At 36.3% G+C, this 15,021-nt stretch overlaps 1 protein-coding gene across 1 annotated transcript; it reads left to right on the top strand.

Moving 5' to 3' along the window:
- Positions 1–13,694: 13,694 nt before the first annotated feature.
- LOC148941242 (protein ZBED8-like) lies at positions 13,695–14,279 on the top strand. The gene has a single exon (XM_089104129.1). The coding sequence runs from the start codon at positions 13,695–13,697 to the stop codon at positions 14,277–14,279; it is 585 nt and encodes a 194-aa protein (XP_088960255.1).
- Positions 14,280–15,021: the final 742 nt, after the last annotated feature.

The raw sequence follows: 15,021 nt of genomic DNA, 5'->3' as shown, positions 1-15,021 counted from the left end.
TTCACCTAAAGATCAAAGAAACCATAATGTTTCTTAATTCCCCCTTCGTGAATCAATAATTTCCCCGCCGATTATGTAAATCAAGTTCTCAGGTTAGGTTCGCCTAAAGATCAAATAAACCAGAATGATTCTTAATTACACCTACATGAATAAAAAATTTCCCCGCCGATTATGTAAATCAATTTCTCAGGTTAGGTTCGCCTAACAATCTCAAAACATTCGCGTCGAGCAGGTCCATTCTCACTGACAACGAATCATAAAACAGGAACATAAATTGCTGTTGACATCCATAAATGTGAGAAAGTTCCTGTTTTTTCATTCTCACTGACAAAAACCATAAAAACAGACATAAATGTGACAAAATTCCTGTTTTTTCAAATTCTCACTGACAAAAACCATAAATCATCCATAACCATCCATGAAAAACATCAAATAAATCGACCAACACACATAACCATCCATGAAAACAGACATAAATGTGACAAAATTCCTGTTTTTCAAGTGAGAAAAATACTGTTTTTTCATTCTCACTGAGAAAACCATAACCACGTGGTCCTCGTCGCGCTGGTATCCCCCTTTCTACTATTAATATCTATTGTTTGTTTGTTTCCATTAATTGTTTATTTAATTTCTGTTTGTTTTAAGTTTCATTTGTACTTCAATAGGAAAATATTTTTTTTCGTTTTAAGCTTTATTTTCATATTCAATCTAAGCATTACTCGCTTTAAGATCTATTTATTCATTTATATTATTACTTGTTGTATGTTTTTGCTATGATTGTTTATTTAATTTCTGTTTGTTTTGGGTTTCATTTATTCTTTAATAGTAATTTTTGGGTCATTTTGAGTTTGAGTTTTAAAAGGTATTTGTATCTGCTAAGCTTAAGTTTAAAATGGGCTTAAGGCCCTGGGGGGTTGTGTTGACCCTGGAGTTTTAATATCTGACGGTTGAACTATTTTTAACAAAATGGTCACCTCAAATTTTTATCGGATGGGTTTATCCATCCGATACACCCAAAGACGCGGAGGGCGGGAGGGGCTGGTTGCCCTTCGATCTTTTTCACTCTGAAAAAATGAACTACAACTTTTAATTTTCATTGAAATGAACCCTCCCTGAAGTTTATACGAGCATCCCTTTCATAAGAACCAATAACGGGCCCAGGACATAGCTTATAATGCCTGCTCCCCGGGCCCTGGGGGATGTGTCGACACTGGAGTTTTTGTTATCTGACCTTTAAACTATTTTGAAAAATGACTCTCTCAAAGTTCTTATCGGATGGGTTTGAGAAAAATAGGGCGTAGAGAGGTGGGCTAGTTGCCCTCCGATCTCTTTTGACTCTTAAAAAGTGAACGAGAACTTTCAATTTCCAATCATATAAGCCCTCCGAGGTTTATACGAGCATACCTTCTATAAGAACCATATATGCCCCCAGAGCAATAATTAAAACGTCTTCCCTGGGCCCTGAGGGGGGGGGTTGTCGACACGGAAGTTTTTCGTATCTGACCTTTGAACTATTTTTAACGAAATGGAAATACCTAAAGGAGTTTTTGTTACATGATTTTTGAACTATTTTTGACTATTAAAAGTGAGCTCGATCTTTCAATTTCCAATCAAATGAGCTTTCTCAATTTCAATTCCAATCATTATTGGAATTCAAATCCCCCAGAGTAATACTTAAAACGTCTTCCCTGGGCCCGGGGGGGGGGAGGAGTGTGTCGACACAAAAGTTTTTCTTATCTGACCTTTGAACTATTTTTAACGAAATGGCAATACATAAAGGACTTTTTATCATATGATTTTTGAACTATTTTTGACTATTAAAAGTGAGCTTGATCTCTTCAATTTCTAATCATATGCCCCAGAGCATAACTTACAACGCCTGACCGTGGGCCCGGGGGGGGTTGTGACGACACCTGAGTTTATGTCATCTGACTTTTGAGACATTTTTAACTTAATGGCTATATCAAAATTGTATTGGATGCATTTAGGGGAAAAGGTACGTAGGGGGGGGGGTCTAGTGGCCCTCTTATCTCTTTTGACTCTAAAAAACTGAAATTAGAACTTTCAATTTCCAATCAAATGAGCCCTCTCTGAAGTTTTTACGAGCATCCCTTCAATATGAACCATATATTCCCCAAGGGTATAACTTACAACAACTGCCCTCGGGCCCTGGGGAGGGGGGCTGTGTCGACCCCGGAGTTTTCGTTATATGGTCGTTGAACAATTTAAGAAAAAAGCTATCACTAAGTTCTTATTGGATGGGTTTGATGAAAAAAGGACTCGGAGGGGGGATAGATGCCCTCTGATGTCTTTTGACTCTTAACAAGTGCACAAGAATTTTCAATTTCCAATTAAATTAGCCCTCTTTAAAGTTAATACGAGCATCCTTTCCATAAGACCCATATATGCCCCTAGGGCATTACCTACAACGTCTGCCCCCGGGCCCTGGGCGGTCGTGCCGACACCAGAATTTTCGTTATATGATCTTTGAACTATTTTTAACAAAATAGCTATTTCAAAATTTTTATCGGCTCCATTTGGGAATAAAGGGTTTTTGGGGGGGCGGAGCTGGTTACCCTCCGATAACTTTTGACGCTTAAAAAGTGAACTAGATCTTTCAATTTCCAATCAAATGAGGCCTCTCTGAAGTTTATACAAGCATTCCTTCCATAAGAACCATATATGCCCCAGGGCATAACTTATAACCCTTGCCCTGATGACTGTGGGGGGATTGTCTTGCTCAAACACATAATTTCCAGAACTTTCAACTACGTTGAACATAATGGCTGTATCAAAATTTTGATTGGATGTGTTTGGGGAAATGGTGGGCGTGGAAGGGATGTTAGTTACCTTCCAATCACTTTCGACTATTAAAAAGGGAACTAGCCATTTAAATTCCCAATCGAATGAGCCGTTTCTGGAGTTTGTACGACAACCCTGAGGGCTGTGGGGGGGGGTTACCCTAAAAGACCTAATTTCATGAACTTTCAACTAGGTTGAACACAATGGCTATCTTAAAATTTTGATTGGATGTGTTTGGGGAAAAGGTGGGCATGAGAGGGGGGTTAGTTTCTCTCCAATCACTTCCGACTGTTAAAAAGGGTACAAGTCATTTCAATTTCCAATCGAATGAGTCCTTTATGAAGTTTCTACGACAAAGCTTTCTATAAAAACCTTATATGGCCCCCAGGGCATAACTTACAACCCTTGCCCTGAGGGCTGTGGGGGAATGTCCTCATCGAAAACATAATTGCTATCTGGAAATCAACTACGCTGAACAAAATGGCGATCTCAAAATTTTGATTGGATGTTTTTGGGGAACTGTTGGGCGTGGAAGGGGTGTTAGTTGCCTTCCAATCACATTTGACCCTTAAAAATTGCACTAGAACTCTCGATTTCCAATCAAATGAGTCTCCTTTGAAATTTTTACGACGACCCCTTGCATATTAAGTGCCTCTGGGAAAAAAATAAATAAATAATAATAATAAAACATTGGAGCAGTATGGCCTTTACTATAGGCAACGCTATAGCGTTGCCTCTGACATATACCATATGTAAACAATGAACCAATTGCCTAACTTAAAGCCCTTGCCTTGACGACTCTAGGAAGGCTGACATCCTCAAAGGCATAATTACTGGACCTTCTAACAATGCTAAAGAGAATAATTCTCTTAAAATTGTGACCAGATATGTTTTGGGGAATGATAGACTTGTGGGGAAGGGGCTGGTTGACCTCCATTCACTTTTGACTCTTAAAAAGGGCACTAGTGGCCTCAATCAAATGAGCCAAATCCGATTATAACTTTATACGACAACAAACTAAAGATCTGAAAGCTATCCGGACTTATTATTTTAAATTTTGTCGGTACCTTTTGTGCCTCCCTCCTTGGTTCCGGAACCGGCACCTAATTTCGCAATTCGGCCTCCCCAATCTGCGGGAAAAAGTGACTGTGCTTGCGGGAAAGCTGTCGTTATCTTCAGGTCTTACTGCGCACCATAATTTACGTCGTTTTATGTAAATAATTGTTATGTGTGCGAGCTTTTTTTTTTTTTTTTTTTTTTTTTTTCTTGATGTACTCCACTTCTTTTTTTTCATAGTGGGTAATGAAGAAATTATTATTATTGTTATTATAAGAACCTTATTTGCCCCGGGGTGCTACTTCTAACTCTTGCTCTTGGGCTCTGAGAGGTTGTTTCAACCCTGAAGGCATTGTTATATGCTCTTTGGACTATTATGAACAAAAAGACTATGTCACGATATCGATCTGGGGTGTTTGAGGAAAAGAGGGTGTCAATGGCGTTAGTTGCCCTCCATCACTTTTGAATCTCAAAGGAAAACTAGAACCTTAAATATCCAGTCAAATGAGCCTCCTCTGAAGTTCACACGATCATCTCTTCCATAAAAACATTATTGTCAATCATCATTTTCAATCATTAAACACAATAATCTCTTCCATTAAATCCTTGCCTGTAGACTCTCGGGGGAGGGGGGTTGCGTTAACCCCAAAGACCTCGTTATATGATCTTTGAACTGTTTTTGAACAAATGGCTGTCTCAAAATTTCTGTCGGATGCATTTGGGGACAATTGGTCGTGAGGGGGCGTGCTTATCGCCCTCTGATCACTTTGAATCCTGAAAAGGGCACTAGAACTTCTGACCTCCAATCCAAGGAGCCCCCCTCCGAAGTTTGTGTTTATAGGAACACTCTTTTCCATAAAAACCTTATATTCCCTCGGGGCATCAACCCTTACCCTGAAGATGTTGTGGGTTTGTCATCCCCAAAGACATAAATACTCGACTTTTCAACTACGCTGCACAAAATAGCTATTCTAAAATTTTAATTGAATATGTTTTCAGAAATGATTGGCGTAGGGAGGGAGGGGGCTGGTTGCCCTCCAATCACCTTTGACGGTTAAAAAGGGACTAGAACTTTTTATTTACAATCGAATGATCCTTGAAGAAAGTGGCTTCAGTTTGACCCCCACACTAAAGTTTACCCCCCCCCCCCCAGCTGAAATTTAGTTTCTTCAAAAATCTCGTCAAAAATAATATAAGCCTGCATAATTCAAGCATCCACAGAAATGGGTCAGTTTTCTTTAGTATATCTTTGCCTTTATGGTACTATATGGCTATTTTTCAGTTCTCACTGTCATTTTCACTTGTTGGAAAATTGGCCAAAACCTTATGATTTAGAGATATTCTGAGTTTGTGTAGCGGCGTAAACTATATTTACCGATGCCCACGAACCCATGTATTAGATAGTTAGATTATATTTTGCTTGTACCGTTAGCGAATTACTTAGAAGCCGTTCGTAAATGAATGTTTTGGTGTTACTTTACTCTCATTTTAATTCCTGTTCATTTTATGCTTCGATTATAATCAAACAGTTCGCGGTAAGGAACTGTAAGTAAGGAGTGACATTGCTCAATAGAAGCCAAAAATCTGGAAAAACGGAATTTTGATGTCAATAAATATATCAAAAGAATTTGTGTATTATTCTGATTCCAAATGCATAAGATTCATTCTTAGTGTTACACATAAAAGACTATCTCAGTGTTAACATAAAAGGATACAAGCCTGAGAAAATTTACCTGATTTTCAAAAAATAAGGGTAACACCCCTTAAAAGCAAAACAATTTTAATAAAAATTACACCATCAGATTCAACATATCAGAGAACCCTACTGTATAGGTGTCAAACTACTATCTGCAAAAATGTGGAATTTTGTATATTTTGTCAGAAAGATTAAGGATGCGTGTTTACTTGTTGTTTTTTCCAGGGGTGATCTTATCGAGCCAATTGTCCTGTAATACCGGAATAGGGTTCAACTAAATGGAAATTAAAAGTTTTAGTGCCCTTTTTAAGTGACCAAAAAGGTTGTAGGGCAACTAGCCCCCCTCCCCCGCCCCTTTTCCCCAAAAATTGTCCGCTAAAAATTTTGAGATTGACGTTTTATCCAGATTAGTTGAAAAGTCCTAAAACTATGCTTTTGGAAATATCATGACCTCCCTCCCCCTCCCCTGGGGATAAGCCTAAGTTTTTTAATTTGCCCTATATTTAAGTGTAGTATTTCTTATTGGGAAGTGTACAGACATTACTTTGGGTGGGGGGGGGATTTTGTGCTTGGAATGGGTATCCATAAGGATAATTTTCCATGTGAAGGGAAATTTTCGGGGGGTGAAGTTTACAGGGGAAATTTTACGCTGGGGGGATTGGACAGAATTCCAATACGAAATTCTTTTTATTTGTCTTACTTTCTCTTGGCCTACTTAATTTTGTATTTTGAGATTTTTCCGTTGGAATTCCCTGAGGAAAATTTCACTGTGTTTGGATTTCCGCAAAAGGATTTCCACGGAAAGGAGGATTTCCTGAGTGATTGGAAAAACTATTAGAGCTTAGTCTTTTTCAAATGAAAATAAGCTAAGGAAAATTTTTCAGGCTTAAAATTTTATAGAAAGGGGAATTTTCAGCTAAGATAGAATTGTCCGGAAGGAATTTTACGGGGGGAGGGTGAAAAGAAATTTCCTTGGAGGTTTTTTCATGAGGGGAGGGAATATTTCATAGAGGGTGAGCCAGATTTACCGGCATTATTTGAAAAACAATCAGAAATAAAAAAAAAATCAACTAAAAGTAAGGAGAAACATTAAAACTCAAAATAAACAGAGATTATTCCACATATGAAGGGGTTTCCCTCTCCTCAATACCTTTCTCTTTATGCTAAAGTTTGACTGCTTGTCTTAAGTTTTCAAGAACTACTCCTGAAACACAAGGGCTGTTTAAGTTGAATATGAAGCTATTTATAAAGTGCTAAGAACTTTAGCGTAAGCATCAAGGTATTGAGAAGGGGAGCTAACCCTTCATATACGCAATAATTTCTTTTTGTTTTGAGTTTTATTGTTGCTCGTTACTTTCTGTTTTTAAAAATGGTTTTTTTCCTAATTAAAAAAAAGTCAAGTTTTTTCAACTGAAAGTAAGTAGCAACATTAAAAATTAAAACGAACGTAATTTATTACTTATTTGAGGGGGGGTTTTCTCCCTCCTCAATACCACACTCATTACGCTAAAGTTTGACTTTGCGTTCCAATTATTTCAGAATGACTCCTGAAACACATGAGCCGTTTAATTAGAATAATGAGGTTTTTTAAAAGGTCAAACTTTAAAAACTTTAGCGTAGAGAGTGAGGTATTGAGGAGGTAGCAATCCCCTTGTATACGTAATAATTTTTGTCCGTTTTAACTTTTAACATTGCACCCTACTTTTAGTTGAAAAAACCTTCTTTTTTTCTTAATTAATTAAAAAAACATTTTCTACAAAATAAGTTTTTCAAAGAAAAGTAAAGAACTTAATTAAAGCAAAAATGAGCAAAAATTGAATAAAATAATCTACCAAGAGGAAAACTAACATAAATCAGCACCGGTAAATAAATGAAACACAAAACGAACAGAAATTACAATAAATAACCGAGTCAAACTCGAAATGAGCAGAAATTAACATAAGTAGGGCTAAAAACCCCTATGCATCCCCAAGGCCAGAACATAACTTGCGCTTTACTGAAAAATACAAATGAAAATGAATTGTCAGTTTAGTGTACACATGCTGATATTTATTCCTTAAAATGTTAAGAATATTTGATTTCTTAAAGTTGTAAAAGGAAACACATTAAACAAAAAAATTCAATAGAGTGCAAATTATGTTCTGACCATGGGTTGTCCATTAAACATTATTGGCAAATTGTATATTTTGTAGAAAATGTTTTTTTAATTAATTAAGAAAAAAAGAAGGTCAAAGAAGGTTGACCCATGCAATAGCCCTAGAAATACAGCTAAAAGACCGTTCAGCTATGCTGAACAAAAGGGTTACCTAAAATTTTTGATTGGAAGTGTTTGGAAAATTGTGAGCTAAAGAGAAAGGCCAATCGTCCTCCAATCACTATTGATTCTTAAAAGGGGTACTAGAAGTTTGAATTTCTAATCAAATTAGCTCCTTTAAAATATCAATGATATTACAAGCTATGATAGAGCAGCGCTGCCTACGATTTTGCTTATTTGTCCCTTTAATACTTTCGTGGGTATAGTGTTCTCGTTTTTTGAAAACTCCCCCTAAATATTCCAACTAAATGCCCTTAGTGTCAATAGTTATAGTAACTGTAGAAGTAGTATTGAAAGTATACACATAATGTCTTCTGGCTAGTGCAAAATTCATCACAACTAACCCTGAAAGTTATAATTTAGTAATGTAAGCCATTATAATGATACGTTTGTGTAACCCTTTTGACAATCCACTTGATCATAGTTCCTTTTTGATTTTTTTTCAACATCCACCTAAATACTCTTTGAAGCTTCACCTTAATACCCTAATCTAACTGGATTATTTGTGGGAGATCTAAGAATTACTATCCATGGTTAACAACCCTGAATGCTGGTGCGTCCCGGATATCTCGGAAAAGTACGGTGAAATACCTAGGAGTTATTCTAGATGAGACCCTCTTGTTTGTACAACATATACAGTGTGTATCTTCTAAAGTGGCCCGTAATGTTGGAATGATGCGTAAATTAAAGCATTTCTTTCGTTTTAGAATACTGCGTCTTATTTATTTTTCGTTGGTGCACCCCTATGTACTTTACTGTTGTTCAGTGTGGTCGTCCACATTCATTACACATCTTAGGCAGTTACGTGTTCTCCAGAATGGGGCTATCAGGATTATTTCTAATAGTGATTCTCGTTCTTCGGTAAGGGATCTGTATAACAGTTTACATATACTACCGATTTCTAGTCTATTTGAGTTCTATAGAGCATAGTTAATGTTCGATATTTTGAATAATGTAGTACCAGATTGCCTGCATAATATCTTTTGTTCCGTTTCTGAACGTCATCAATATGGTACTCGTAACACAGGTATGATTCAACGACCAAGGAAACCTTCGACCCAGAGTTGCCACGGGTAGTACCAAAGTACTACTTTTAGTACTTTTTGATCAAAGTAATACTTCTTGAATACTTTCTGCAAAAGCAGTACTTTTTCAATACTTTTTGTCAAAAGTAGTACTTTAGACCGAAAAGGGCAATTTTACAAGCATATTAGAAATGATAACCAACAATGATAACCAAGATAACCAACTAGATTTTTTTTATTGTTAAATTTCAATAAAAACCGATCTTAATAAATCCAGCTTCTTAAAAAGACCCAAAAAATCATTTTAATTGCTCCCTTCCCGTTTAATTTTTTAGAGTGGCTTGATCTCAGTCTAACTTCCTCCAGCCTTAAATTTGCATCGCTCCAACATAAAGATTTGAGGAATTCTGAGAGACAGTATTTTTTTGTTTTTATTTTATCAAACAAAAAGTATTTCAATCATTTTTTTCAGTTCCTATACGAAACAGCAGTTATTTGACATAAAATGCCTTTTTTCCGTTTGTAATTTGAATCATAACTCCCAACCAAAAGAAAGCAAGAAATAAAAGAAGATTATTTCTTCAACCACACAATTCAACCTCAAGAATGTTAGCTTAAAGCTGTTTTGATGGGTTTCACAGGTCCAGACGTACAAATAATTGTTAGGGGAGGAGGTCAAACAATAAAGAAAAAGTTAAACTCAATTTTAAAATGAACTAAAAAGTAGAGAATTATTTTTTTTCTCAAGAATATATGAATATAAATGAACAAGAGGGGCACAAAAAGCATTGGATTTTACATAACATTAAATAAAAAAAACAAGCTTTTTAAACTGAAAGTAAGGAGCGACATTAAAACTTAAAACGAACAGAAATTATTCCGTATATGAAAGGGGCTGTCCCCTCCTCAACGCCTCGCTCTTTACGCTAAAGTTTTTTATTGTTTTAAAAAATAAAGTTGTGAGACAGAGTCAAACTTAGCGTAAAGAGCGAGGCGTTGAGAAGGGGACAGCCTTTCATATACGGAATAATTTCTGTTCGTTTTAAGTTTTAATGTCGCTCCTTACTTTCAGTTTAAAAAACTTGTTTTTTTATTTAATTTCTGATCGTTTTTTAGATAATGCAGCTTTTATTTGTATAAAAATTTTACTTTTCTTTTGCTAAATGGATGTCTTTACAAATTAACTTACGTAACTAACTTCTATATTCGTATATTTTTCTTCTGGCAAAAAATACAAAGTTGCAGATTTTTGCAGATATGAGCTTGAAACCTATGTAATAGGGTTTTCTGATACGCTGAATCTGACGGTGTGATTTTCATTAAAATTCTTTCACTTGTAGGGGATGTTTCCCCCCTCTTTAAAAAATCGAGTAAATTTTCTCAGGCTTGTAGCCTTTGATGAGGAATACTAAACTTAATAAAATTTATATATTTAGGATCAGCATTATAAACACATTCTTTTGATACATTTATTGACATCAAAATTTCGTTTTTAAAAGTTTCAAATACTATTGAGCCGTATCGCTTGTTTTTTATTGTTTTTTTATTGCGTATATGTTATTACTTATATGAAGGGGTTCTCCCCTTAGTCAATACCACGCTCTTTACGTTAAAAGTTAAAAAAATTTGATTCAGAAACCCTTGAATCACAAAGGCCGTTTAATTAGAATAGATAGCTCTTTTGAAAGCACTAAAAAAAAAAACTGTAGCGTAAAGAGCGAGGTATTGACTTGGGGGAGAACCCCCTCACATACGTTATAATTTCTGTTCGTTTTAAGTTCTAATATTCCTTCTTACATTTCAGTTGAAAAAACTTGTTTTTTTTTTATTTAATTTCTGATCGTTTCTTAAATAATGCTTGGAAATCCGGCGCCCCCTTCAGTGAAATTTCCCTTACCCCAAAGAAACATCCTCCACGAAAATATTCTCCAGAGTAAGCCCCTTCTCTATCCCCCCCTCCAGAAAAAAATCCTTCCTGAAAATGGTTGTATACTCCCCAATAACCAATAAATAATGCTGGCAAGTCCGGCGCCCCCTTCATGGCAATTTCCCTTCCCCCATGAAAACTTCCTTCATGAACAGATCCTCCAACATAACCACCGACCCACCCTTCCCTCCCACTACCAGAAAAAAAACCTCCTGAAAACTTCTGTATACTTCCCAATAACCAATACTATATGTTAACATTGGGTAAAGTTCATAACTTTTAGCCCTCCCTCTGGGAACTTCGGGGGATTAAGTCATCCTAAGAGACATATTCATCATATTTTGACCATGCTGAACAAAATGGCTATCTCAAAATTTTGATCGGGTGACTTTGGGAAAAAAATAAGCGTGGGAGGGGGCCTAGTTGCCCTCCATTTTTTTTGGTCACTTAAAAAGGGCACTAGAACTTTTAATTTCCCTTCCAATGAGCCCTCCCACGATATTCTAGGACCACTGGGTCCATACGATGACCCCAGGGGAAAAAAAAACAAAAACAAACAAACAAACAAATAAACACGCATCCGTGATCTTTCTTCTGGCAAAAAATGGAAAAATCCACAATTTTGTAAATAGGAGCTTGAACCCTGTATAGTAGGGTTCTCTGATACGCTGAATATGATTGTGTGATTTTCATTAAGGTTCTATAACTTTTAGGGGGTCTTTCCCCCTTTTTTTGAAAATCAGCCAAATTTTCTCAGGCGCGTAACTTTTGATGGGTAAATCTAAACTTGATGAAAGTTATATATTTGAAATCAGCACTGAGATCTGATTCTTTTGATATATCTATTGGTATCAATAACCCGTTTTCTAGAGTTTCGGTTACCATTGAGCCGGGTCGCTCCTTACTTACAGTTCGTTACCACGAACTGTTTGATAAACACCAAATTCATCTAGGTTTTAAATGCATAAACGAAAAGTCGATGAATTGAGGAAAACAAGTAAACAAGATCAAATTATGCAAAAACTTATCGATTTTTTGCCCAGGATTTTCACGTATGTTTATAGATTCTGGAAAAAAAAAATTTCAAATTTTTTATTTTCCAGTTAAAAAAAAAGATATCGTGTCTCATCCAAGATTGAAACCTAAGTTAACACAGCCTCAGGAAGTGCTCTTACCGTTGTGCTTTACTGATAAAAGTGGAAAGTAACTGAACATTCGGGAGTGGTTGAAAAATAATTCACAAATTAAAAAAAATTGTGGTACAAAGAAATAAATGGAAGATGGAACAGAAAGATCAGTGAGTTAATAGAAACGAACTGCAAATTATTTAATTAAAAAAATAAGGGGGGATAATAAAAAAACCTTTAATTTAATAAAGAAATGCCGAGAAATTCGAAGAAATTTACGTTTTCAAGTTCTTGGGACCCCAGCCCAACCTACGTGGTCCCTATGAATCAGTCTTTAAGTAAACTTTAAGCCTACCCTCACAGAGACAAGAGTGTTTATTTTATCAATAAAAATGGGCAATAGTCTAATTGTCTTTTTCTAATGCCAAATATTTAGTGATTGTCCTTTTCTGAAGAAAATATGCTAAACACACAAACGCAGTACCATTCAGTTCTTTATTTTATACTATTTCCAAATATCAGGGCCCCTTTTCTGAAAATACACCCATCCCCCTGATGGTCCGGGATATAGCCCTAGGAATATATTAAAAAAATCAACCAATCAAATTTTCATTTCACAATATGAAAGAACATGTAAGAATATTACAGGAAAGAATGTCATCACAAGATTCGACACAACGATGAAATGTATTTATACAGTTATATATGGGACCTCAGAATGGGATGGGGGTATAATGTCAAAAAAGTGACCATGACACTTGGGAAAAGTCTAGCATGAAATTGAAAATTCTGGCTCAACTAAGCCAGTTTTAATGTTTCTTTAAATTAGCCCCTGAAACATCCTTGTCAGGAAGCAAATAATCTCTAAGAGCAATATTATACAGCGAATATTCAAAAAATTTTGAAATTTAGGATCTAGAAGTTTCTTTATCTCTTTTATTTTTCTTCCTTCCTCTATTAGATACCTCTTTTAGAGAAGTAAATACCCATAAAAACTAAACTTGTGCTGCAAAGGGCCCCTACTTGTCCCCCTTAGTTACGCCACTGGTTTGATTTATGGACAACCGGTTAGAGTTGCTGCTCTTATACAGATTCTCTATCTAGCTAATGACTCTGGAGATGAAGCCAATAAATCTAAAGCTAGTGCCACTGACTGTGAAGAAACTGCAAATGACATTGAAGGTGAAGAGAATGAACTATTAAATGTGAGAAAACAAAAAATCAGCAGAAATAAACCACCAAAGCCAGTGAAAATACAGAAATTCAGTGCAAAATGGATAGAAGATAAAGACTTGCAGGTCTGGGTGCAAAGATATCCAAGGGATAGGACAAAATCTTGGTGTAAGTTTTGCGAAAAGATCATTACTGGTGGCCTATCCCATTTACGTAGACATGCACTGAGGGAAACTCAAATATCCAAAGTTGTTAGCATGAAGAACCAAGCGCGTATTGCTGATGACCAAACCAATGAGTTTACTTTATCGGGAGCAGCAAAGGAAAGAGAACTAATTAGCCAAAAGGTGTGAGCTTTAGAGTTGACAATGTCAGCCTGGGTAGCATCAAAATCCAAGGAGATGAGTATTATGGACAGCTTGCCCGAATTGCTGAAAAATTTATCCCTGATTCATCAGTAGTAAAGCTTCTTGCATTTGGAAGAACTAAAACCACTAGACTAATAAAAAACGTAATTGCCCCATACACCACCAGCCAGCTGAGCTCAAGATTGGAAAAATTGCTCTTTTTGCTGATGGTTGATGAAAGCACTGATAAGTGTGGGACAAATTACTTAGTCATCATCATTCGCTACTATGACAACGCTACATGCGGAATCAAGGAAGACTTTTTGGCCATTCCAGAAGTTGGGGATACAACAGCAATGGGCCTTCAAAACTTCATCTATAAGACTTTAAGTGAGAAGAAGATGACAATAAAAAACTGCATAGGATTTGCATCTGATAATGCAAGTGTGATGCTTGGGAAGAACAACGGCCTTGCAGCCCTCATAAAGAAAGATATTCCCTGCCTGGCTATTTTCGGATGCATCTGTCACAGTTTTGCACTATGCTGTGCTAGTACTTGTGAGCAGTTACCTACAGAGATCGTCAGATTCAGCAATGATATATACACGTACGCATCGAATAGTGCCAAACGACTTCGTGAGTATAAGGAATTCCAAAAGTTCTGTGAAGTAGCCGAGCATGCACTTCTGTACCCATCTGCAACTCGCTGGTTAGCGTTTGAGGCCGTCTCTCAGAGGCTGGTGGAGCAGTGGATTGCTCTGACGTTGTTTTTGCCTTACCTGCGAATGAAGGTCGGGATCAAACGGCAGTGAAGCTTTATATAGCTTTGATCGATCCCGAAGTCAAGCTTTATTGTCTTTTTTCTGAATTAAGTTCTTTCTATTGTAAATGGCCTTAATCTTGAGTTCCAAAGTACAGAAGTGAAAGTTCACAAACTTTTAAAAAGCGTGGGTAATACTCTCTCCGAACTGGCAAAGAATTATATGAAACACAAGCTTTTGACCATACGTTCAGTCTTCGAAATAGATTTTTCAAACCCAAGAAACTTCAAAGCTATGGAGACGGATATGCATTTTGGAGCCGAATTTGAGCTCTTTGCAATTGATCAGATTGAAAGTTGGAAACTTCAAGACGGACAGCTAGCTGCAACAAAGAAAAATTGCCTGTGCTCTGAAATAAAACGAAGAGTAAACAGTGAAGACCCCTTGCTTCGAATGCTAGACTGGTTATCTCCAGAAACTGCTTTATTAAATTGCCGAATTTTAATTTAACATAAAAAATAGGCATATTAATATTATAAATATATATTATCTAAAATTTTTTTAATCGGTTTTTTTTTCGTAATTAAAAATTAAATAAATAAATTAATTAAAAACTTCAATTTGTAAAGATATCCAACCGGTTACGATGACAATTCGCTGAAAATATACAGGAATAAAATCTGTTCCTTCTATAATCCCCCTTTTCCGCATATTCAAGGACTGTTACAATGATTCGCTGGAAGTTGAAGCCCTAAACAGAGAGTGGAGGCGACTACTATTCTTGAAGAAAGAG

This window comes from Artemia sp. Qi Xiang Cuo, chromosome 18, assembly GCF_049724085.1.
Source record: "Artemia sp. Qi Xiang Cuo chromosome 18, ASM4972408v1, whole genome shotgun sequence".
NCBI classification, from domain to species: domain Eukaryota; kingdom Metazoa; phylum Arthropoda; class Branchiopoda; order Anostraca; family Artemiidae; genus Artemia; species Artemia sp. Qi Xiang Cuo.
This window is presented reverse-complemented; position numbering and strand designations above follow the sequence as displayed.